At 38.2% G+C, this 27,186-nt stretch overlaps 2 protein-coding genes across 5 annotated transcripts in view; both read left to right on the top strand.

The window, feature by feature from the left end:
* The window catches only part of SLC9B2 (solute carrier family 9, subfamily B (NHA2, cation proton antiporter 2), member 2), a 58,951-nt gene extending 41,627 nt beyond the window's left edge, over positions 1-17,324 (top strand). For 2 of the 4 annotated variants that reach the window (XM_011943240.1, XM_011943241.1), the window contains 4 exons: positions 5,911-6,019; positions 8,835-8,971; positions 10,968-11,191; positions 17,165-17,324. In XM_011943240.1, coding sequence (XP_011798630.1) covers positions 5,911-6,019; positions 8,835-8,971; positions 10,968-11,189 — 468 coding nt within the window. In that variant the 3' untranslated portion in view covers positions 11,190-11,191; positions 17,165-17,324. Of the gene's footprint in view, positions 1-5,910; positions 6,020-8,834; positions 8,972-10,967; positions 12,074-17,164 lie in introns of those variants that run through there. The other 2 variants (XM_011943242.1, XM_011943244.1) reach the window with 2 other exon arrangements.
* Positions 17,325-17,819: 495 nt separating this feature from the next.
* Positions 17,820-27,186, top strand: part of SLC9B1 (solute carrier family 9, subfamily B (NHA1, cation proton antiporter 1), member 1) — a 126,676-nt gene continuing 117,309 nt past the window's right edge. Inside the window, exon 1 of the mRNA XM_011943237.1 lies at positions 17,820-17,943. The gene's annotated coding sequence lies outside the window, so the exon portion shown is untranslated. The remainder of the gene's footprint in view (positions 17,944-27,186) is intronic.

Genomic DNA, 27,186 nt, shown 5'->3' with positions numbered 1-27,186 from the left:
GGATCGTAGTTTTGGCAGAACTAGTCATTATATAATAAATTATCTTAGATGTTATCTAATATATACTTTTTGTTCTACAGATGAGAAAGTGAGGTACTGAGAGGCAAATGGCTTGCAGTTAGTGGTGGAAGGTTCAAACCTAACTCGTTATCTGATGAAAACAACATTTTGCACGCTATAGGAGTAGAACTATTAAATAAATCAACCAATGCCCTCACATATGCTCTCTTTCAACACTTATAAGCTGAATGGAAATAGAATCTTCCCCCTATAAACACACCAGAAATAATACAAATAAAGAATACAAAGAAACATTGTAATCCTTCTTTGTCAAACTGCTGAATATATTAATAGTAAGTCCTCATTTTAGCACTGTCAGTAGGTTCTCAGAAGCTGCAACTTGAAGTGAAAGGACAAATAACAAAACCAATTTTACCATAGGCCAATTGATATAAACAAGAGCTAAGTTCCTAAGGCATATTTCTGGTCACAAAAACATCACCAAACTTCTGAATAAAAAGCAAAACACTGTGAATATTAAACATTGAAATAATTATGATCTACACATACATTTCAGAAAGGTTAATAAAAACAAGTAAGATAATAGGCCTGAGCCTATCGCAGAGGCTCAGGGCACAAGGGAGCCACCAACCCTACACAGGATGCCATCCCATCACAGGGTGCATTCACACACACCCACACTCATTCTCATAGGGACCATGTAGACACATCAGTTCACCTAATGAGAACATCTTTGGGATTTAGGAGGAAACCAAATTACAGAAAATGCTTGCAGATATGGGGAGAACATGAAGAATTGATTTTTTTTTTCTCATTATTGGAGAGAAACAACGTTGAAAGAAACGACATTATTTGAGGACCTGGTGTATATATTGCAGATCCTTAAATTGTGTAATTATAAGCATTGAAGAAATGTCATCCAAAAATACAGCTTCTTTTTAGTTATGAGAAAATCTGTTCTATGTAAATTCTTAGACAGTATAACAGGTACTGCTCAATTGCCCTCCAAAAAAGCATTATCAATTTGCTGTCCTGCCAAGTGGTAAGTTTCCTTACAAAGTCATGAATACTTTTCATTATTAAAACGTTTTAGTATTTTTCCAACGTGGTGTTCCCCCTTGAAAAAAAAAAAAGGCATGTCAATTTAATTTATGTTTCATGATTACTCAGTATTAGTGTCTTAGATTTTGTGTGACTATTTATAGCTCTTCTTCTGTGAATTAGTTGTGCATATGTTTTGCCTATTTTTCTTTTTTTTTTCTTTTCGTCTTTTATTTTAGTTTCAAGGGGTACATGTGCAGGTTTGTTACATGGATAAATGATGTGTTGCAAGGGCTTGGAGTACAGATAATATTGTCACCCAGGCAATCAGCATACTATTTGATAGGTACTTTTTCAATCCTCACCCTCCTGCCACCCTCCACTTTAAAATAGGCCCTAGTGTTTATCAGGCCCTTCTTTGTGTCCCTGTGGACTCATTGTTTAGCTCCCACTTGTAAGTGATAACTGTGGTATTTGATTTTCTGTTCCTGCATTAATTAGCTTAGGATTATGGCCTCCAGCTCCATTGATGTCACTGCAAAGGACATGATTTCATTGTTTATTTTATGACCGCATGGTATTCCATGGTATATATGTACATAGTGTATATGAGTCCTTGCCACATTGCTTGTTCTTGTTGGCTTTGTGACATATCAGATGATCGTAAGGGTGCAGCTTTATTTCTGGGTTCTCTAGCCTGTTCTTTTGGTCCATGTGTCTGTCTTAGTACCAGTACCATTACTGTTTTTGTTACTGTAGCCTTGTAGTGTAGTTTGAATTCAAGTAGTGTGATGCCTCCAGCTTTTTTCATTTTTTGTATCTGCATAGTATTCCATGATGTATCTGTACCACATTTTCTTTCTCTATCTACTGTTGATGGGCATGTAGGTTGATTCCATGTCTTTGCTATTGTGAATAGCGCTTTAATGAACATACACGTGCATGTGTCTTAATGGTAGGATGATTTCTATTCCTTTGGGTATATAACCAATAATGGAATGGCTGTGTCAAATGGTAGTTCTGTTTATTTGAGAAATCTCCAGACTGCTTTCCACATTGGCTGAACTAACTTACATTCCCACTAGCCAGTGTATCAGCATTCCCTTTTCTCCACAACCTCACCATCATCTGTTATTTTTTTACTTAATAATAGCCATTCTGTTGGTGGAAGTGTAAATTAATTCAACCATTGTGGAAGACAGTGTGGTGATTCCTCAAACACCCAAAGACAGAAATGCATTTGACTCAGCAATCTTATTACTGGGTATATACCCAAAGGAATATAAACCATTCTATTATAAATACACAAGCATGAGTATGTTCATTGCAACACTATTCACAATAGCAAAGACATGAAATCAACATAAATGCCCATTAATTATACATTGAATAAAGAAAATATGGTATATATACCCCATTGAATACTATGCAGCCATGAAAAAGAAGATCATGTCCTTTTCAGGGACATAGATGGAGTGGGTGGCCGTTATCCTTAGCAAACTAACACAGAAACAGAAAACCAAATACCAGGTTTTCACTTATAAGTGGGAGCTAAATGATGAGAACACATGAACATGTAGAGGAGAGCAACACACACCGGGGCATATTGTAGGGTGGAGGGTGGGAGGGATAGGGTCAGGAAAAATATAACTGATGGATACTAGGCTTAATACCGGAGTGATGAAATAATCTGTACAACAGATTCCCATGACACAAGTTTACCTATGTAACAAACCTGCACGTGTCCCTGAATTTGAAATAAATTTTGCCAAAAATTAAAAAGTATCAAAAGATGTACAGTTATGTTTCCTTTGACATTTGGTCACCCAGTTTACTTCCACAAGCTCAGATATTGTGGTTAATTTTAAATATTAAAAAAATAATAATAGCCATCCTGACTGATGAGAGATGGTGTCTCATTTCAGTTTTGGTTTGCATTTCCCCAATGATGAGTGATGTTGAGCATTTTTACATGCTTGTTGGCTATATGTATGTCTCCTTTTGAGAAGTGTCTGTTCATGTGCTTTGCCCATTTTTTAATGGAGTTGTTTTTTGCTTGTTGATTTGTTTGAGTTTCTTAAAGATTCTGGACATTAGACCTTTGTCAGATGCATGGTTTGCAGATATTTTCTCCTGTTTTAAAGGTTATCTGTTTACTCCATTGGTAGTATCTTCTGTTGTGCAGAGCTCTTTAGTTTAATAAGGTCCCACTTGTCAATTTTTGATTTTGTCACAATTGCTTTTGGAGTCCTCATCTTGAAGTCTGCCTGGGCCAGTGTCCAAAATGGTATTTCCTGGATCTTCTAGGGGCTTTGTAGTTTTCGGTTTTACATTTAAGTCTTTAATTCATCTTAAATTGATTTTTGTATATGGTGTAAGGAAGGGGTCCAGCATCAATCTTCTGCATATGGTTAGCCAGTTATCCCAGCACATTTAATTGAATAGGGGTCCTTTACCAGTTGCTTGTTTTTGTCAGCTTTATCAAAGATCACATGGTTGTAGGTGTGCAGTTTTGTTTCTGGATTATCTAGCCTGTTCTATTGGTCTATGTGTCTGTTTTTGTACTAGTACCATCTGTTTTAGTTACTGTAGCCTTGTGGTATAGTTTGAAGTTGGGTAGTGTGCTGTCCCTGGATTTGCTCTTTTTGCTTAGTATTGCTTTGGCTATTCGTGCTCTTTCTTGATTCCAAATGAATTTTAGAAATTTTGTTTCTAATTCTGTGAAAAATGTCATTGGTAGTTTGATAGGAATATCATTGAATATGTAAATAGCCTTGGACAATATGGCCATTTTAACAATATTGATTCTTCCTATCCATGAGCATGGTATGTTTTTCCATTTGTATCATCTCTGATTTCTTTCAGCCGTGTTTTGTAATTCTCATTGCAGAGATTTTTTACCTCCCTGGTTAGCTGTATTCCTAGATATTTTGTTCTTGTGGCGATTGTGAATGAGATCACGTTCTTGATTTGGCTCTCAGCTTGTACGTTATTGGTGTATACAAATACTGATTTTTGTGCATTGATTTTTTATCCTAAAACTTTGCTGAAGTTGTTTATAAGATCTAGAAGCCTCTGGTCAGAGACTATGAAGTTTTCTAGGTATAGCATCTCTATATTATTCTTGGTATAGTATTTCTGGGTATAGTATAATCTGTGAAGAGAAATAGTTTGACTTCCTCTCTTCCTAATTGGATGCCTTTTATTTCTTTCTCTTGCCTGATTGCTCTTGCTAGGACTTCCAGTACTCTGGTTAAATAGGAGTGGTGAAAGTGGGCGTCCTTGTCTTATTCTGGTTCTCAAAAGGAATGCTTCCCCCTTTTGCCTATTCAGTATGATGATGTTGTCTCTGGGTTCATTGCCCATTTTTCTATTACGGTCTATGTCTTTTTTTATTGATTGGCTAATGTTTCTTATTCTGTTATACATGGTACAGATATTTTCTTCTAGTTTGCACTTTTTTGATTTATGGCTTCTTTCTCCACAGCACATTTTAATTTTACTCTAGTCAGTTGTGTCACTTTTTTCCTAGAGTCTTTCGCATTATGTGTTACAAAGTTAGTTCTTGTATCAATTAGAGTCCCATGAGGAAAGAGAAATCACGTAGTAACTGGAATAGGGAAAGTTGATTATTAACCAAACCAGGGATTCAAATAACAAGATATTGGCTAGTAAGATGTGAAGACATCCTTAAAGAATATAGGAATAGCTATGCCTATGGCTATAATAGATCATCCCCTTAAGCCTGTCTCCTCCTCATTCCTGCCTGCAGGGCTGAGATCCAGACTTTGTCAGAGCCTAGAGAAGTCGCTGTGGTGCTGTGCTTGTAGAATTTGCTGAAAATCTACCTTCCCAATTTGCAGGAGATCCATCCCCTAGGGTGCATGGGGAGGTATCTTGATCAAGAGAATCTGCTATGAAACTGCCCCAGGAGTATGCTAGGGAACCTAATGGCCACTAGGTGCTGCTGGCTGCATGAACTGTAGGACCCTGATACTGGAAAAGCCACCTGGGATGCAGGAACCTAGAGCTAAAGCCACCAGTGCATGCTATAAGATCTTGATAGGAAGAGCCATAGAAACCAGGAAGAAAAGCACCTTCAGCATGCAATATCTCTTTAGCACACTCTACTGACAAAGTTTAACATGGTGCTACCTGGCAAAGGAAAAATATTTTAAAGGCCCAGCTGTATATTCTGTGGAGCAACAGTGAAAGAGGAATTGGAGATAATGGGCAATAAAGTAATAAATTGCACTGATAATCACTTTAGTAAACCTGGATTTTACTCTTGTGCATGATTTGAGATAAACAGTATTTTTTTTGTACAGATAAAACTGGAAACAATTTAAAGATCTGTCAATAAAGAAGTGATTGAATAAACCATGGTACTTCCATACTGTAGATTACTATGCAGCAGTAATAGGGGCATATCTACATATATGTACCAATATTGCAAGCTCTCTGAATCATATTGTTGAAGGAAAGGTGACATAAAATTTTAAACTACAAAACACTACTATATATTACAATATGTATACACACATGCACACACACACACACACACGATGTATTCAGAAGTAGGAGTCCTCGTAAGATTTTAAGAATCTTTTTATTAACATCCATGTGCAAACTAATATTTAGAATGCTAAAACACCTAATGTATCTTAACTGTATTAGAAAGATCTTCATGCAATTTTTTTTGCTCTGTTCTAGCTAACCTTTTAGTTATAGATGGCACAGAAATAAAGCTTATCTCAGGCCAAATAATTCCAACCTCAAATTAATAAAATTCTTTGCATTTGTAACTTCACATAATAAAAATCTGTGTGTGTTTTATTGTTCTTGTAGGCAGAGGTTGAAAAGATAATTGCAGTTGCCTGGGACATTTTTCAACCCCTTCTTTTTGGACTAATTGGAGCAGAGGTATCTATTGCATCTCTCAGACCAGAAACTGTAGGTAAGAATTTAAAAGCGTATTTTGTTAAAATTCACCTTTTTTGGTCAACCTACTTACCAATAAAATCTACTTTATATATTCAGTTGAAATATCTCCAGTTGGTATGTGTACAGTGGTTCCTATTGTCAAAATTATATAAAAAGTTAATTATGGTCTAAGTTTTTTAGAGTAGCTGGTTAGAAAATAATGCTTGATCATCTAAGACAGTATATTTTACACATTTAATATTGTTCCTTGTATATAAAAGTGACACTGCTGACCACTACCCAGAAAATTCAGGCCTTACAATTCTTTTTCCAAGGGTAAGAATATTCATCTAGCCTTGTCCTGAACAAGAGCGAGAATTTTAAAGACAACTATTTAATTCTATAGTTTGTACCCATGGGACAGAAATGCCTGGTTGTTCATTAATTATTTTATTTATTCATACATTCAAAAGCCATCATATTAAAACTCTCTTGATTCAAAACACTGCACTTAAAAATTAATTTTCATACATGTACTCTTTATTTCCTCCTTTCCTTCCATCACAGTATTCTTCCATCCATACTAGGAATCCCATCTCCGGCTACCTCCTTCTGAATCTTGTGTATGGATTCTTTCCCTTTCTCATACATCATAAATATCCATGTCACAATTTTCTTCTCTTCAGAATTTAGTCTCCAATCTCTCTTATCTTTAAAAAAAAATGCTTCTCTTCTGACACATGCTGTAACATGGATGAACCTTGAGAACATTATGCTAAGTGAAATAAGCCAGTCACAAAAAGACTAACCCTGTATGATTCCACTTACATGAGGTATCCAGAGTAGTCAAACTCATAAATGGTACTTGCCAGGGGCTGGGAGTAGAGGGAAACAGATAGTTGTTGTTTAATGGGTATAGAGTTTAAATTCTGCAAGATGAAAAAATTCTGGAGATTGGTTGCATAATAATGTGAATATACTTAATGATACTAACTATACACATAAAAATCATTAAGATGGTGAATGTTGTGTGTATTTTACTATAATTAAAATAATGTGTATTAAAATAATATGTTAAAATTATATATATATAAGTATATATATATATAATTTCTCTATTTCACTTCCCCCCATCTCTACCATGCTACCTCTCTCATCTTCTTTTCAAACTTTTCAAAAGAGGTCACTACATTCCCCTTTCCACTTCAGTTCCCATTTCCTTCTTCTATACATTTTAGCCCAGCTTCTGCCTATCACACAACCTGCCAAGCTCTCACCAAGGTAATACTGCTAAATCCAGTCTTTGCTTTACTTGATCTCTCAGCAGCATTTGCTGCTTTTGACCCTCTAACACTTCTTTATATTAAGTTCTTAAACTTCTTATTTCCCAGTGCTGTTTGAGCCTTTCCTTACACCACATGTAGCTTAAACGCTGCCCTTTATCAAAGTTCTTTCCAAGGCCTTCTGTGCCTCTGGCTCTGTATCACTTCTCTAACCTTATCTATACTAGTGACATCAACTGTAAACTGTATAATTCCAAACTATCTCTAAATCAATATATCCAGTTGTTGATTGGACAGCACCACTTGTATGTCCTGTTAAACTTCAAACTGAACTAAAACTTCCTTCTCATCCTCTTCTCAAACTTTCATGTTTCCTTCTGGGAATGGTATCAACTCTTTATCTTGTACTTCAGGCTACAGATATTTTTGAATATGTTCCAACCTTGAAGAAATACCTTTCAACAAAGAACCACAGAACTTTCCTATAAAAAAGCCATCTGACAGATTTACAACAGATCCTCCTGCCATGTCTATCTGATGTTTTATCAACCCTTTGAATTTGAGAAAAGTACTTATCCTTTCTGAGTTTCTGGTTTTTTCAACTATAAAATAATACTTATCCCACAGGTTGTAAGGACTAAGTAAAATAATACATTTAAAGCTTAGTACAGCACTTGGCACAGAGTAAACACTCAACAAATGTTACTTTTTTAAAAATCACCCTAATACTCAGGAGTCATCTTAGCTGTACCATTCCTAGGTCCAGTAGCATGCAGCAGCACTAGTCACAATCCCTTGTTTGGCAAATGATGATGAACTTGTCTTTATCAACAGAGTTCTACAGGACTACATGGAGTAGCTGTATATGTTAACCAGGGATAATTGGGACCAGTACAACCATTACACATCAGTATGGTGAAACAGTGGTAGACTGCCAGTGTCTATTCTGATTGGTCAGTGCCCAGCCAGCTCTGCTTGGCTAATTCCCTACATACTGGCTCATAAATACTTTGGATATCACTTCTGGTCTTATACCCTGTAAAGAATTATTGACTTTTGGGGTGAAAATATTACTTTTCCCTCTTTTATGCTCTCAGTTTGTTTATACCTCACTTCCTGTATAATCTATGAATTAGTTGTTTATGTTTCTGTCTTCCTCTGACTTTGAGGCAAAGTCTATATATTATACATTTATGTGTACCCAGTACTTAAAGCTTGTTACTTATCATTTAATCATATCATTTAATAAATTCTTCTTACACACATGAAAAAGCATGGTTCTTGCTATAAAGCATAATACATATATAACATTCAAATCTTCCATATAAGAATTCAAATATGCTTAATTTCTGGTTTGAATCTAAGGAAACACCTTATTTTAAATAAATAGCCTGATTGATCCTTAATGTTAATTGTTTTTATATATTCTGCCTAAACATTTTTGTATTTGTAATTTTTAATGCTTTAAAAATTATTTCTGTTGATGGTTATTTTGAATTACTTACCATGAGATACAGTTTCTCTCCTAGTATTTTATTATTTCTAAAAATTGAATATTTCTTACAGGCCTTTGTGTTGCCACCGTAGGCATTGCAGTATTGATACGAATTTTGACTACATTTCTGATGGTGTGTTTTGCTGGTTTTAACTTAAAAGAAAAGATATTTATTTCTTTTGCATGGCTTCCAAAGGCCACAGTTCAGGTATGATGGATAGGATGGCTTAGTATTTTAACTGCTATTTCTGCATGACACCTTGAAATAATGAATCAGAGGGCTTGTTTAAATTTAGTGAAAATAAATAATTGAAGTGGATTTATGAAAAGTTTATCCTAATCTAAAACCTATATTTTTGGTATATTCATTCCTTAAATGTGATAGCTCATTAAATTTCCTTAGATCACCAGGGTACAAGTAAAAATCCAGTAAATCCCTATTCTACTAGAAAGCAGTAGTAACAGGAGAGAAGAGTTTGAATTTCATCAGTCAGCACTCTCTAAGTCACCCAAGGAAAGAGTTGTTAACTCTTTTCATGTTAATAGCTTCCAAGAAAAGAATAAAATAGAAATAACATGGCCCCCTTAATGTTTGGAGATATTTTAATGTTAATATGATTGATGATCAGTTGAGCTTGACCAGAGTCTTTGTATGTAATGGAGAAAAGATTTATTGTAAAACAACCTAGAAAGTACTTTATTGATTTCCTAGATTATTAGTTGGTATTAATTATTCAGAACTCACTGAACTTCCTGGCAGATGTCTCAATCACTGAACCGAAAATTTGTGCATTCTAATAAACATGTGATAAATAAAGCTATTATAGATAGGTGCTTGAATTTGTTGACCATGCATTTGTTAGAATACCTATGGTTGCTAATTAAGTTAGAACTATATAGATTATGATTTGTTGCAAATGTGATGTATCTTTGGTTGTATATTTTCAGACTAATAACATCAAACAACATTTAACTGTTTTGTCCCAGATTATTTTATAATTAAATATTCAAATTTCTGTTATTAAGGAATTAAAATCAAGTGTTTTTCACTTAGGAGGCTTTGGGGGATGTGTATGCTCAGTAATTATATTCCAGATTTCAATTATATGCTCTTTGCATTTGGGCATTACTCCAGAATTTCCCCCACCCCATCAGACTTTCAAAAATGTCTGAAACATAATGGCTAAGAGTTCTATAAAAAAGTCTCTGGACAGCAATGTGACTAACAAAACTTCAGGAGTTCTATTATAGAAGAGAAAGGGGGCATTCAGGTTTTTGTGAGCAATTAGTAGTCTCTGCCATTGTGTCTGATGCACACTTTTCTTTTTCTTAGAGGCTTACATTGTTCTCTGTGGAATAAGGGAAAACCAGATTAATTAATACATTTTTCCCATCTGCACTGATAATATTGCATTTTACCTCTACAAGAAACTGAAAATTTTCATAATATTTTCCAATAGATACATTCCAAATAAAATATTTCACCAACTTGTGAGGCAAAGAGTTGACCAAATACCTAATAAAATCAGCTTCAAGTTGTCAAGGTGTCCACTATTTTCATGTTTCATGATGTTTGACAGTGAGTTTAAGCTCTAAAGCAATATATATTTATTTAAAATTTAACAGTTTTCAGTAGGTATCACTGCATGTTTTTCATCTTATTTTTTAGTTCCAAATTCCTAAAGATAAAAGGAGATGACCAATAATTTTCATCTTTATTCAGGAAAAATTTAGTACATAGAACTTTATGTTATATTTAATTAATATTGTGAGTCTGGATTTGCTTTGTGTTTTGAAATGTATTTTACTGATATTTATGTAACCCTACCTTACACAGATAGGTACAAATGAGTCATCAGTATGTTCCCATGCAAGGGCAGAGAGAGTTTTTAAATCATCAGAACCAGCTGAGCTGGGCACAGTGACTTTCTCCTGTAATTCCAGCACTTTGGGAGGCTTAGGAGGGAGGATCACTTGAGGCCAGGAGTTCAAGACCAGTCTGGGCAACACAGCGAGACCCTGTCTCTAAAAAAGTAAAAAACCAAAACAAAAAAAACCCTGCAATACACTTTGAAAGAAGACTAAAAGAACTTTCTTAGTTGAGCAAAAAACCAAGCAATTGGCTTTTGCAAACAATAAAAAAATTCATTTTTTAAATGTGCTTATCTTATCATGATTCCATCTTTACCCTCAAACTTTTATAGGCTGCAATAGGATCTGTGGCTTTGGACACAGCAAGGTCGCATGGAGAGAAACAATTAGAAGACTATGGAATGGATGTGTTGACAGTGGCATTTTTGTCCATCCTTATCACAGCCCCAATTGGAAGTCTGCTTATTGGTTTACTGGGCCCCAGGCTTCTGCAGAAAGTTGAACATCAAAATAAAGATGAAGAAGTTCAAGGAGAGACTTCTGTGCAAGTTTAGAGGTGAAAAGAGAGAGTGCTGAGCATAATGATTAGAAAGCTGCTACTTTTTTCGAGATGCACATTGAAATATGTAATGTTTACGCTTAAAATGCAATAGAACCAAAAGTGTAGCTATTTCTTTAAACAGCATTTTTAGCCCTTGCTCTTTCCATGTGGGTGATAATGATCTATATCACCAACCTTAATCTCTCTACCTTTTTTCTCAAACACCCCTTCATCATCCATCTTAATTTGCACAAGGACATATCTACTTTAATATACTACCACAGTTTACAGTTAACATGGGAAAGACCAGCTTCAGTATCCTCTTCAGCTAGGATTGCTCTAAATTTTAACTTTCACAGTTTCCTGATTCATATTTGCCCAGGCTCTGATGCTTTGAATTGGTTTTGGCTCCTCTTTTTTGGTTTTGTTTTTGTTGTTAAAATCATAATGCAGTCGCTCATGAATTTCTACCCTCGTTTTCCCTGATAATCTGCCTTTTCTCTATTTCTCCTTCCCTTACTACCTTTCTTTAAATTACTGTAACTGATTGGTCCCACCAAAATTTTAAAGTACATGAAGTATCTTCATTGGTTCATCCTCTTGCCCCCTCCAGATGTCAAAAAACTTTATCCTGCCCCCTAGCTGACCACACAGGTTCCTTTATTTCAACCACCCATGTGAGTCTACCTTCCCCTAAGGAGTGCCCTAATCCAGCCCTTTTTTTATTTGTTTCTTATGACCCATATCTTTAGGCTCTTCCCATTTCTAGGTGAGAGATAGGTAAGTTTCAAATCTATGCCAGTCTCATGAATATTACATTAGGGTAATGTGCTATAATGAAGAAACAAAAAATACAGTGCTTAAAAGAAAATAGAATTCTATTTCCCGCTAATGAAACTGGCTGGTTGGTTAATACTAACAGGGTTACTCTGCTCATGACGTCTGCTCAGAGTCCCATGTCTTTCTGTCCTGAGGCTCTGCCATGTCCTAGCTTAGGACATGGCTTAACCTATTTATGCCAGAGGTTGCAAACATTTTTTGTGAAAAATCAGACCTTGGCGATGACCTTGAGCAATAGGATATAAATAATTCCCACAGGCTTAGCATTCTAATAATGGAGCACTAGGCATAAATGGGTTAAAAATGGATCTCTACCATGTCTCCTTTCTATCTCTCAAGAAAAATGCAAGTATAGCAATGTATTTTTGAGGAAGGGATGTGGAAGTTGGACACATCTCTTCTCCTACATTTATTGGTAATGATCCAGCTGTGAGGCAGCTAAGTGTTGTCTCTAGGTAAGCATTCATACTCCTAGGAGGAATGGAACATCAGATTTTCGGGGCCAGAGTTTCCACTGTGTTGGATGTTACCATCACTTAGTAGCATATTCTTACATGCAAACAAAAGCTTTTGAAAGACATTGCCTTAAACCAAAAGAGTGACTTCTGTGGCAGGAATTTCAGAAATTGTGACTTGCCAGCAGAGGAAATATTAGAAGAAATACTTACCTGCATAGGTCATCTTTTATCCTACTTTGTAACAGGCCATCTCTGCTTTTGTGCATCACTCGTAAGTTCCTCTTCACTCTAGGTCATCTTCTGTGTAATTACTGAAATGATCACATTCACATACAGTTTACAGTTTTTATCATGTTATCTGTGTACCTGAAGTGTTTATTATATGCTTGTCATATCCTATCTAAACTCCTTGACCTGGAATTCAAAGTTCATTTTAATCTTGAAGCAGATATTAAATATGTATTAGATTAATAAATTATGAATATCCCAATCCCACCAAGTTGATCTGCGTAAATAAAGCCTGTCCATTCCTCTCTTCATTAGACTTCTGTTTGAGCCCTATCCACCATGGCTTTCACCTCTATTCAAAACTAGTTTAATATTCACTTCTCCTAAATAGCCTTTAATTTTATGTCAGCTTGACTTTGGGTACCCTATGGTGCTGTATTCCTTTAATGTTTATGCTCTTGGTTTGGACTTGATTAATTTATACCAAAGGTCAGATAAGTGTTTTGAACTGAACTTCATCGGTTAAGTGCACTTTGCTGGGGGCACCATAAACTTAATAATCATCTGGTCCTCTATTTTCCTGGCTTTAAAAGTAGATGCATCCAAAAAATACTTACTGAAAGCTTTTGAGATCCAGGCACATCATCAAGAATAATATTGTCCCTGTCCTTAAGGATTTAACAGTCCAATAGAGACGACAGACAATTAAACAAGAGAATGCAAAACAATATGATAAGTGCTATTATACAGGAACTACAGGGGTGCTAGGGAGCTCATGGCAGCAGTATTCAATCAATTCAAGGGTGGTGGAGTTTAGGCACAGCTTCCTAGAGAAAGTAGGGTATTGGCTGAGGGATGATTAGGACTTAGCCAGCAAAAGGGATGTGAGACCAAAAAGTGTTACACTTCATGCTGTTTCCCAGGTCATCAGTGGCATTTTCTCCAAGTAACAGGCTTGGAATATTTATTAACTTATACAAAATACAGTTAGTATAACTAAATCAGAATGCTGTTGAATATGTTTAGGGCCCCTAGGAAAATTAGAAATGGAAGTCCACAGAGTATAGAAATGATTGAAGGACACCTCAAACAGCCACTGCCAATACCTGTTTCATTTTGCAGGTCATGCAGCAAGCTCTTTTCTACCTCTAAGAGGGTAGCCACCATCTAAATCTCTGTGACTGCCCAGTGCTGGCCTTTTGACTTCCTCTATTGGATCTCTGAAATTTGTGCCTATTCCTGGAAGCTCTTTGTAGGAATTTATTAATTGCTATAAGACTATGTTGCTGTTATATATCATGGAGCTGGTGAGGTCAAGAATGACAGAGGCTGACCATTCAGCAGGGCTCACCATGTGAAGGCCAGGGTTTGTCGCCACATAGAAAGCCACATCTCTTGACTTGGTTGGTGAACTTAGGGTTAACCTGATAGAGTACTGACCAACCCAACCTATCCCCACTTAAACCACAGATAGAAACAATTACTCTAACTTTTGGATCCCTTATACATACTTCTGTCAGAGCACATGTAACACTTTTTAAAGTTTATTTACATGTTTGTCTCTTATTAAACCAGCTCCCTATGGGTAGGAACCTTTTCTTAATTATCCTTGAATCCTCAGCATTTTTCACAGGCCATGGAACACAATAGACATTTAATAAACATTTACTGACTAAATCTGAGAATAAGGGGATTCTCTCTCAATATCAGAAAGCTACTTGCCACACAACAGTTTGGATCTTAGTCTGCTTCATCTATCTTAGTCAGCTTGGGCTGCTATAACAAAATACCATACAGTGGGTGGCTTACACTACAGAAACTTATTTCTATTAAAGGTTGGAAGTTCAAGATCAGGATGCCAGCATTGTTGGGCTCTGGCGAAGTCTCTCTTCCTGGCTTGCCAATGGCCACCTTCTCACTGTGTCATCACATGACGCCGAGAGAGAGCAAGCAAGCTCTCTGGTGTCTCTTCTTATAAGGGTACTCTGATCATATCATGAGGGCCCTACCCTCATGACCTCACCCAAATCTAATTGCCCTCCCAAATCCTCATCTCCGAATACATCACATTGGAAGTTGGGGTTTCAACATATAAATTTGTGGGGAAGGACATAATTCAGTCCCTGAAAGAAGTGTCATATGTCTCAGGACAGTATTTTCCTCTGTGGTATTAATTCCCAATCACCTTGATTGACCTTGATGTCCTCAAAATTTCCTCAGGTATACATTTGCAAATGATCTCACCCACTACATTCTTTAAAAATAATATTGATTATTTTTTCTGATTATAAAAACACATTTTCATTGCAGAAAATTTAGAACACAGAAAAAAATAAAACTGAAACTAATATCAACATCTATTTTATTTTGATTCTTTAAAATGATACTGCAGTTTTGGGGGATGTATTATTTTCCGAAAGATATCATCTGAATTTGTTGGGTCAAAGGCAACATAAATACTTCATATTTGACTTTTATGATGCTATGCAGATTAAAGAATTTTGTTGTATATAATGAATGCTAAGCCTTCATGTTTATATTCAGATATTCATTTTGCAATGAATGAAACAGACAAATCCCTGCCTTCATGGAGCTGTTTTTAAAATCCATTTACTCCCTCACTCAGAATATATTATAACATGCCTACTGTGTGCCAGGTCTTGTGCTGGATACTAGGGAATACAGTGATGAACAAGATATTCAAGGGCTTGGTTTTCAATAGAACTTGAATTCTAATGGAAAATTGACCATGTGAGGAATACAAATATGAACAAGACATGATACTTGCCTTTAAGAACCTTAGAAGGAAATAAGATATGTACAAATAGCTATAATCCAAGTGAATAATTCAAAAGTGTTTTTAGTGTAGAAGTTGAGGAAATCTTAGAGGAGCTAATACTTGAACTAGATCTTGAAGAATGGAGAGGATCTGGACGGATGGGGTAATATTAGGGAGTAAGGTGAAGATGGGAACAACTAATGTGGGAGGCTGGCATATTAGCAAAGTTTTGAAAACAGTAAAGCCTGGAGCATAGAAAGTGATTAGCACTTGAGACTGATGAAGAGAATTAGAGATAAAACTGGAAAAGAAATTTGGCACTGAAATCATACTAAATAGATCATTGGCCAAATTTTTATTTTTATTGAAGTACTTTCAGAAGTATGAAAATATTTATGTAGAAAGTTTTAAAACTTTTTTTATCATGTCAATATAGTTTTAAAAAATTGCTCTCAGTTAAGATTCTCCTTATTCCTCAAAAGCTTTTGCTTTCTATGGCCTTGTTGCAAATATAATTAATTTACTTAGTTTTAAAATACTATTAATTTTTATAAGAAAGGTTATCAGATAATTATTTAAATTTTTTATTGGTAAATTTTCATTATATTGTCTCCCAATAAACCACTATATTTTGTCAATGTCTCAGAACATTATGTTTTTATATGAATCATTTATGTACCTCTCTGTAACAGGTGGGATTGCTTCATGGCATTTGGGGAGCATGTAATATATTTATAGTTGATTGACTCAAATCCAGCCTGAGCCCTCTGGCCTGGTGAGAATTCCAAAACTCCATTTGTTGATGTGCCCTCCGTCTTCTTTACATGGACCTTAAAGCACTTACCTGTCCAGGAGCCCATTCCTTCTAGAGCATAAGAGTAGTGCCCTGGAGGCAAACAGACTCCTAGCAAAGGTCTTCCTTCCCAGCTCTACCATTTGTCCCAGCTCCCATTATCTTTAGGGATCTACCTGCTTTTCCTATGAGTACAAAACATTTCATTTTCATGAGTACAAAACATTCCCTTAATCCTATAATCATGAAACCCTGTCTACTCTCCTGAAATGAGGAAGAAAATTAAATCCTTGCTGAGATGTCTGTATCACATTGAAGGAGGGAAGGTGTTAAAAACAATAAAAAGGGCAGGGCTCTGATGGTTCATGCTTGTAATCCCAGCACCGTGGCAAGCCAAGGCGGGCAGATCACTTAAGTCCAGGAGTTCAAGGCCTCCTGGGCAACATGTGAAACTCCTCTCTACTAAAAATACAAAAATTAGCCAGGGGTGGTGGCGCCCACCTGTAGCCCCAGCTACTCAGGAGGCAGGAGGATCGCTTGAACCAAGGAGGCGGAGGCTGCAGGGAGCCTAGATGGCACTGCACTCCGGCTGGGGTAATAGAGTGAGACCCTGTCTCAACAACAACAACAAAACCAATAAAAAGATAATTTCGTTTTTAAGTTACCCAAGAAGGAACTGTAATTTGAAGCAGATCTTAGATGATGACTAAGAAAAAGAACACTCCGGTAGAGGAATTAACTTTAGAAAACACAGTGAGTCAAAAAGGAATACAGTGTTCAAGAGTAAACACTGTTTTGAGTGTCAGGAGAAACATTAGATAGGAATGGGCAGTTTATCTTTCTAAGAAATTTGCACTTTCTCCAATAACGGTTGTTTTTGTCTTTTATAGGAAGCGTGGATTATATTCCTGGAAACTTTGAGACTGAAAGGCCAAAGCTTCTGGGTCCACCATCAACGCAGCTCCGCTTTCATTTCTTTCACATACAACTTTCCACATAAGATTTCAGGCGGGGAAAAAAAAACAAACAAAAAAGGTTTTATATTGATAACAGTATATTGTTTACTTTGTACACAGTGTCTTTGTTCCAGACACTTGCTATGTCTCATTTATTCTCACACCACCACCACAGCGTCCTTTAGAGATGAGAAGACAACCTCAGGGAGATGATGTATTTGCCTAGGTCCCATAGCTAGCAAGTGACAGTGCTGCAGTTTAAGCTCAGGCCGTCTTGGGGAGAGACCGTGCTCTTTTACCATTGCACTTCAAGCTGACTTTAGGGGAAACAATGAGTTTTGACAAGTTTACTTCTGGCACATGCAGTCCCGAGCACTGCTTTTTGGCTAAAATGCCCAGTGATGTCAACTCTGTCCCTGGATTTCTACAACCCGATGAGTCAATATTCAGAAGAGACGGCAAAAGGAAAGGGTTCAATAGACAGAAAACACACCACATAGTCCCAGCAGCCCCAGAACCCTGGTCTCTGCCGGCGCGGGCGGTCAAGACGTCACTTAAACGCGCTGCCGCCCCACCCCGCCCCGCCCCGCCCCGCCCCTGCGCGGAAGTCTAGCCGGGCTTTCGCGTCACTACCCTGCCCACCTGGGTGGCGCGTGGCTTACGCAACGGTTACTGAGCTCCTGGGCCAGCGAGAGCTGCGCAGGAAGTTGTAGGTACGGCCCATTTTTCTTAACTCCGCCCTTCCAAGCCCTTTGGCGCCAGTGCCGGGTATCCCGCGATCATTTCCTTGCGGTAAGTTTTGAAAACAAAACTTACCCCCCCCCCCCCCCCCCCCCCCGGTCAGTTCAATGGGATGCTTGGGCTCCTCTCCCAGACGCTGGGAAAACAGCCACAGACATTGTCTCTCCTCTCCGTGATTCTTTTCCTTACTCTCTCATCCCACATCTCTCTTCTTTGTTCTCTCTTCCTCCTGTTTTTCTTATTTTACGAATACTCTGCAATAAGAAAGAAGAGATCTGTCAGTCAAGATTGACTGCAAAATTAATTTTATTAAGCGTGTACTATTTTACAAATGGTGGATCCCTGCAAATAAACCTTCACATACATGCTCCTGTGATTGAAGATTCTGGGATTGGTTGCCCATCCTGAGAAAGCTGTCTTCCCTAACCCACCCACCTCCACGCCCCTTAATCCTGTTTACTCCTCTTGGCTTTAACCCAGTGGACAAGCACCTCCAGCAGTCCCCAACCTTTTTGGCACCAGGGACCAGTTTCATGGAAGACAATTTGGGGCGGCACGGGCGGCGGGGGAGGCAGGATGGGATGAAAGTCTTCCATCTCAGATCATCAGGCATTAGATTCTCATGAGAAGGTGCAATTTAGATCCCTCATATGCACGGTTCACAATCGGGTCTGTGCTCCTATGAGAATCTAATGCCTTTACTGATCTGACGGTAGGTGGAGCTCGGGTGTAATCCTCTAGCCCCACTCACCTGCTGTGTGGCCTGTTCCTAATAGGCCACAAACCTGTACCTGTCCGCTGCCCAGGGGTTGGGGATCCCTGCTTTAGACCAGTGCTTTTGAAGGAAAAAGGACAGTTGCACACATACTGTGTCTGTCACATCAATCAGGAGTGTTACAAGAGCTCTGCAGGGGACCATACCAGGTCCCTCACTCCCCTCTTTGGGTTTCCTAGAGCCTATGAAATAACAGATTCGGTGATATGGGGAGATAATTAGCCCAGTTGGCACTGAGGGAGGCCACACCCCACTCTCTGATTTTCCTTAGAGATAAATATAATTATTTGTGCAACAGAAGCATGAAAAATAACACTTATTATTGTCACCCTTAGAGAATTCATGCCCCAAATATTTTAGTCACTGGGTGCCTATGTAAAGGACATTCATATTTATTGTCCTCTGGAATTTTTTTTAACTTACTTTTTAAAATTCTATACAGATTTAGTTAGTACAAGTTCAGTTTTGTTGTGTGGATATATTGCATAGTGTTGAAGTCTGGGCTTTTAGAGTACCATGATTTATACTGCTGTTTTTCAGTTGGCTCTTGTCAGAAGGTCCTGGCAATTACAAGACAAAAGGAAATAGGCAGCTGCTGTAACAGTAACATATAAAGTATCGTTTTTATAGTACTTCTTATTTTGTACTTATTTTCATACTCATCCTGTTTAAACACTTCTGTTGGTTAACGAAATCCCATGTTACTGGGGTGTTTACTAAACACTGAGATTGAACAGTACTTGGAACATAGTGTAATATACATTCAATAAATATTTTTTGAGGGAATGAATGGATGAGCTTCTGAAGAAGCCATACCTTAGCCACTTCTGTTTTTCCTGCACCCAGAGCTTAGTCTAGCAGTAGTAAACTCACCAGTGTGAGTTAAGTAGAGAAGTCAAGTGACTTGCTTAGGGAAAGGCATTCATTATTTTTTAAAGAATATCCTACTTTGTCAGGCATTGTTTTAGGCATTGTGAATACAATGATAAGAAAGACTAGCAAGATCGCTGTTCTTATGAAGCTTAAATTCTAGTGAGTGGAAGATAGAAAATAGGTAAACAATATATGAGCAAGGAATTTTGGATAATAGTAGGCACAGTGAAGAAGTAAAACAGTGTGAAGGTCTTCCTTAAGACTGGGGGAGGGGTTAGTTTAGATTGATTGCTTGGTAATATTTTTAAAAAACAACGATGGAAATATTTGGGATCAGCCCACTACAGGTAAAGGCAACTCCAATTGCAAGAGCCCTAAGGAAAGAAAGAACTTGACTCCTTCAAGGAATATCATAAAGACCACTGTAGCTAGAATGTGGAGAAAGTGATACAAGATGAGCTTGGAGGGATAGGTAGGAGCCAAATCATGTAAGGCTTTGAATAGGCCATGGAAATCTACCCATGGAATAAGTTTGGAATTTATTTTAAGTGTGAAGAGAAACCAGTAGTGAGTTTGGAGGGAGTGATAGGATCTGATTTACATTTTAAAAACGTTTGTTCTGCCTATTACGTGATGACTGAATCATACTGGGTGGGGAGCAAGATCTATAGCAGAAGGCAATTGCAGAAATCCAAAGAGGAATGACAAGTTCGGGATAAAATAGCAGAGAAGTAGATGTATGTGAGCTCTATTTTGGGGGCAGAGCCTACAGATTTTGTGATGTTTTGAATATAGAGGTGATGAAAAAGGAGTCACCTCTAGCCCCTAAGTTTTTGTCTTGAGATTGGATGGTTATGCCATTTACCAAATGGAAAAGACTAAGGAAGAAAAAGGAGCAGCCAGGGTGGAGTGGGGGGTGGGGGGTGGAGTTTTATTTTGCTTACCTTGATTTTTATATTCTTATTAGAAATCAAAGGTAAGTTGAGTCTTGAGCTCTGCAGAGTGCAAGGAACCAAAGATACCAAGTTGGGAGTCATCAGCATGTGTAAAACTACCTAGGGCAAGTGTGCTCACAGAGAACATTGCATTGGCTAGTATAAAGCAGAGGAAAAGAAGCAAACAAAGGAGATGGAAGAATAGCCAATGAAGTAAGATGAAAATCTGAAGAGTGCGGAGACATGAAAGCCAAAACTGGCCGGGCATGGTAGCTAATGCCTGTAATCCCAGCACTTTGGGAGGCTAAGGCGGGAGTTCCAGACCAGCCTGACCAACATGGGAGAAACCCCCTCTCTACTAAAAAACAAACAAACAAAAAAGCCAAGACTACAAAACATGGCCAATGGTATTGAATCATGCTTAGAAATCAAGTAAAATAAAGAGATCTGTGCATTGGATTTTGGAAACATAAAGTAGTTTTATGCCTTGACTAGTACAATGAAGGGAAAATGTGGTGTCAAGAAATCGACGTAGTACTGCTGGCCGGGCATGGTGGGTGGCTCACACCTGTATTCCCAGCACTCTGGGAGGCCAAGGCCGGCAGATCACAAGGTCAAGAGACCTGGCCAACATGGTGAAACCCCGTCTCTACTGAAAATACAAAAATTAGCCAGGCGTGGTGGCATGCGCCTGTAGTCCCAGCTGCTCGGGAGGCTGAGGGAGAAGAATCGCTTGAACCTGGGAGGCGGAGGTTGCAGTGAGCCAAGATCGTGCCACTACACTCCAGCCTGGCAACAGAGCGAGACTCAGTCTCAAAATAAAAAAAAAAAAGAAAAGAGAAAAGAAATTGACGTAGTATTATAGACATCTCAAGACGTTTTACTATAAAAGAGAGCCAATAAATGGAGGTAATAGAGGAATATGTATGGTCGAAGGGTTCTTAAGGATAGTTAAGCATATTTAGACTAATGGGAATAATCCAATGGAGGGGGGTGGAAATAATGGTATAAGAGATTGTGTATATTTTAGGAGTGAAGTCTTTGAGAAGATAAGAGGGTATGGAATCCAGGAAATATATAGAAGTGTTGGCCTTAGGTAGGACATGAACATAAAATTTTTTTCTTTTTGAGACGGAGTTTCACTCTTGTTGCCCAGGCTGCAGTGCAATGGTGCCATCTCAGCTCACTGCAACCTCTGCCTCCCAGGTTCAAGCGATTCTCCTGCCTCAGCTTCCCAAGTAACTGGGATTACAGGCGCACACCACCACGCCTGGCTAATTTTTTGTATTTTTAGTAGAGACAGGGTTTCACCATGGCCAGGCTGGTCTTGAACTCCTGACCTCAGGTGATCTGCCTGCCTCGGACTCCCACAGTGCTGGGATTACAGGCATGAGCCACCACGCCCAGCCACATGAACATATAATTTATAGTAATAAGAAGAAAGACAGCAAGTATGGGTAAAGATGCAGATAGATGGGTAGATTCAGTGGTCAGAGGTGAGACCTTTCTGCCTGATACTAATACTTTTTCTCAATGAAGATAAGGTATGACGCAAGAATAGTAAGGAGTGAGGAGGAATATTTGAGTAGGAGGTTTAAGAGGAGAAGATAAGGTACAAAATAGTCATTTGGAGGATGGAAAGCAATCAGAATCGTAGCACAGCTGGGCAAAGTTGAGTGGCCATTTGAGATTTGTGGCCCTGTAAGTGAGTGGCTAAGATACAGTGGAAGAAAAAGACAATAGGAGCTAAGGAGATCAAGGAACTGAAAGACTAGAGTGTTGGGTGTGTAGACCACCTGGGTATTAGTGGTTGAATTGGTAGCTAAATTAGTATTTGAGCCCAGATATCCTGACTTTCTAGGTCAGAGGGTTACCATTTTACTGTGAAACAGTTCACAGCACTACTCTTGTGCCACTTACCTACCCTTTTGGTCAACATTAAACAAAATTGTGGCCTGATTTTTTTTGGGGGGGGGGTCCATACATTCAAATTATAAACTGTCATAGGCTGGTACTTTTGTCTTGTCCCTTTCATACATTAATGTATATTTACTCAATTTTTGGCTTGTTTTCTTTCTGATTTTTAACCATTTCCATCAATATGTATTTATTAAAGTACAAAAGTCTATCTCTTGGATGGTAAAGCAAAGATGAAGAATGAACTTTGGAAATCCTGTAGCATTACAGAGCTGGGATAACCAGTCATAAGGAGACTTGATCTGCATTGACTTTAATAACAATAATAATAATAGACATCATTTTGGATAACCTTTTACATTTTATGCTTTTATTTTCTCTTTATCTCATTTCATTCTTGTAACTGCCTTTTTCAGATGAGGAAATTGAGACGTAGAGAGGTTAAGGGTCTTGACCAAGGACACATACCTAGTAAGTGGCAGAATTATTAATCACAGTGTTCTGACTCTAAGTCCCATATTTTCCACTATATTAGTTTGTCTCTTTGCTTTTTACACTCCATTGTATCCAAAGTGATATCAAAGAAAAACTCGCTGGGTAGAAAGTATTGGCTAGTTGGTGGCCTCTTAAAATGCAAAGAATATTTAGTATGTCTTTAAAATCCAATAATTGATGGTATAAATATTTATCTACTATATACTATGTTAGGCAATTCAGATAACTCAGAAATGATTATGGAACTGTCTCTAGTTTAATTTAGTAGGGAAATAGATGGGAACACAAGTCACTAAGAAACATTTCTTGGACTTCTCTCACATTCTAAATGTGCTTCTACAATACTCTATATTGACCACAGTCTGTACACAGAGGAGAATACAGTATCTGTAATATAATGGTCTCTCAATGAATGGTTGTCAAATTTAAAAATGATGACAGTTAAACAAGGAATTAAAATAGTGGGATGGATGCTGTGATAAGTGTTGGATGCCATGATAAGGATGCATGTTGAAGGTAGTGTCAGGAAATCTTCTGGAAGAAATGACTTCTAAATTGATGAAGCGTCAGCTGGATGAAAAGCAAGAGTGTTGGTGTTGGAAGGCAGCATACAGAATGCATAAAGTTTTGGAGATGTGAGACATGGCAAGTTTGAAGAACAAAAATTTAGTATGGCTAAAGTTTAGAGTGTCAAGTGATGAATGAGAAGGCAGACAGGGTCAAGGTTAAAGCCTTATTCAAAGGGCCCTATAAGCTGAATGTAAGGAGTTTTAACATTTTTCTTCTATGGGAAGTCATTGAGGAATATTAAGAAGGTAGTTACCATAATCAAGCTGACATTTAAGAATATTGTTCTGCATTGTGAAAATTACATTGAGGAGGAACAAGACTGGACATGGGGAAAAGCTAGAAGACCATTACAGTGTTTAGGTGTGGAAATGCTTATGGCCTGGACTGGACTAATGTCAATTTATCTGGAAAGAAATGAATAAAATGTTTAAACATTCAGTAACTTGTATTAACATGATTTAGTAATTCACTTGATGCTAGCAGATAAAGAAAAGCAGCAAGAAAGAATGACTTCTCAGTTTCTATTCTGAGCAACTAGGTCAAAGGTGGCTTCATTCTCTGAGATAGGAAATTATCTAGAGAAGGAACAACTTTGGTGGAGGAAGATCTTGAGTTTGTGCATATACTAACTTAAGATGCTTGTAAGACAAGTAGAGATATTCAGTAAGTAATTAGATACACTAAATAGAATCTTGAGAGCTTTTCTAGTTCAAATTCATCAGCATATTATTTAGAATTATAGCCACGATAGTAGAATAGATGTTGAGGAATGTATATAGAGTGAGAAGAGAATAGGGCATAGAGAAGAATTCTGAGGAAGCCCAATATTTAAAGGATGAATAGGGGAAAGAAACCACTAACAAAGACCAAGAAAGGACACCAGAGAGGTAAGGATGGTAGAGCAAAGAACAAAGTGATGTGAGAATTCAAAAGGGAAAAAACACATCCAGTTTTTGTAGTGTGCATTGCAGGAAGCTTTATTTAGAATAATCAATGGATGTTTACAAGAGGTGCAGTGGGAAGATGTTCCAACCAAATAAAAGCATGGAGAGCAGTTAACAGTTTGATTGAAATGTAGGGTCACAAGAAAGAACCAGAGAGAAAGCTGGTAAGACAATTTAATTCCATGTATAGCAAACCTTCGATTCTGGATAAGTTTTTGGTAGCATTGTCTATAGTTGAGAAAAACCACTGTGTTTGGTGCTAAGAGAAAGACAAGAATATAAAACATGCCTGGAATGGTTTATGCTATGGTTTGACTGTTTATGTCTCTTCCAAAATGTATGTTGAAACTTAATCTCCAGTGCAACAATATAAAGAGGTGGGGCCTTTAGGAAATGATTAGGTCATGAGGGATCTGCCCTCATGAATGTATTATAAAAGTCCTTACAAGAGGGCTGGGGACAGCTAGCTAGGACTTTTTTGCCTTTCCATCCCTTCCACCATGTGAAGACATAATGTTCATTCCCTTCAGAGAATACAGTGTTCAAGGTACCCTTTTGGAAGCAGAGACCTCACCAGACACTGAACCTGACTGAACCTTAATCTTGGATTTCCCAGCCTCCAGAATTGTGAGAAAATAGATTTCTATTTATAAATTATTCAGTCTCAAGTATTTTGGCATAGCAGCAGGAATGGACTAAGAAATTGTAACTAAAAAGTGGAGTGTTCCCATAACAAAACCCCTTATTGGTGGCGGGGGGTGCCAAGATGACCGAATAGGAACAGCTCCAGCCTCCAGCTCCCAGCGTGAGTGACACAGAAGACAGGTGATTTCTGCATTTCCAGCTGAGGTACCGGGTTCATCTCACTGGGGCGTGTCGGTCAGTCGGTGCAGGACAGTGGGTACAGCCCAACGAGTGACAGCCAAAGCAGGGCGAGGCATCACCTCACCCAGGAAGCGCAAGGAGGAATGGAATTCCTTTTCCTAGCCAAGGGAAACTGTGACACACAACACCTGGAAAATCGGATCACTCCCACCCTAATACTGTGCTTTTCCAAGGGTCTTAGCAAAGGGCACACCAGGGGATTATATCCCGTGCCTGGCTCAGAGGGTTCCATGCCCACAAGCCTCCCTCATTGCTAGCACAGCAGTCTGAGATCTAACTGCAAGACTAGATCTCAGTGAGGCTGGGGGAGGGGCGCCCGTAATTGCTGAGACTTAAGTAGGTGAACAAACCGGCTGGGAAGCTCGAACTGGTTGGAGCCCACTGAAGCTCAAGGAGGCCTGCCTGCCTCTGTAGACTCCACCTCTGGGGACAAGGCATAGCCAAAAAAAAACATAAAAAATAAAAAAGCAGAAACCTCTGCAGATGTAAATGTCCCTGTCTGACAGCACTGAAGAGGATAGTGATTTTCCCAGCATGGTGGTTGAGATCTGAGAATGGACAGACTGCCTGCTCAAGTGGGTCCCTGACCCCCGAGTAGCCTAACTGAGAGTAGCCTAACTGAAGTGGACCTCAAGCAAACTCCAACAGACCTGCAGATGAGGGTCCTGACTCATCTGGAGGAATGATAACAAACAGAAAGGACATTCATACCAAAACCCCATCTGTACGTCACCATCATCAAAGATGAAGAGTAGATAAAACCACAAAGATGGGGAAAAAGCAGCGCAGAGAAGCTCAAAATTCAAAAAATCAGAGCACCTTTCCCCCTCCAAAGGAATGCAGCTCCTCGCCAGCAACGGAACAAAGCTGGATGGAGAATGACGAGTTGAGAGAAGAAGGCTTCAGTCGATCAAACTTCTCAGAGCTAAAGGAGGAACTACGAACATGTGTCTGCTGTCTGCATAAATGTCTTCTTTTGAGAAGTGTCTGTTCATATCCTTTGCCCACTTTTTGATGGGGTTATTTGTTTTTTTCTCACAAATTTGTTTGATTTCTTTGTGGGTTCTGGATATTAGCCCTTTGTCAGATGAGTAGATTACAAAAATGTTCTCCCATTCTGTAGGTTGCCTGTTCACTCTGATGGCAGTTTCTTTTGCTGTGCAGAAGCTCTTTAGTTTAATTAGATCCCGTTTGTCAATTTTGGCTTTTGTTGCCATTGCTTTTGGTGTTTGAGACATGAAGTCCTTGCCCATGCCTATGTCCTGAATGGTATTGTCTAGGTTTTCTTCTAGGGTTTTTATGGTTTTAGGTCTAACATTTAAGTCTCTAATCCATCTTGAATTAATTTTTGTATAACGTGTAAGGAAGGGATCCAGTTTCAGTTTCCTACTTATGGCTAGCCAGTTTTCCCAGCACCATTTATTAAATAGGGAATCCTTTCCCCGTTTCTTGTTTTTGTCAGGTTTGTCAAAGATCAGATGGCTGTAGATGTGTGGTATTATTTCTGAGGGCTCTGTTCTGTTCCATTGGTCTATATCTCTGTTTTGGTACCGGTACCTTGATGTTTTGGTTACTGCAGCCTTGTAGTGTAGTTTGAAGTCAGGTAGCGTGATGCCTGCAGCTTTGTTCTTTTAACTTAGGACTGTCTTGGCAATGCGGCTCTTTTTTGGTTCCATTGAACTTTAAAGTAGTTTTTTCCAATTCTGTGAAGAAAGTCATTAGTAGCTTAATTGGGATGGCATTGAATCTATAAATTACCTTGGGCAGTATGGCCATTTTCACGATATTGATTCTTCCTATCCATGAGCATGGAATGTTCTT

This window comes from Colobus angolensis, unplaced genomic scaffold, assembly GCF_000951035.1.
Source record: "Colobus angolensis palliatus isolate OR3802 unplaced genomic scaffold, Cang.pa_1.0 Scaffold217, whole genome shotgun sequence".
NCBI lineage: Eukaryota > Metazoa > Chordata > Mammalia > Primates > Cercopithecidae > Colobus > Colobus angolensis.
This window is presented reverse-complemented; position numbering and strand designations above follow the sequence as displayed.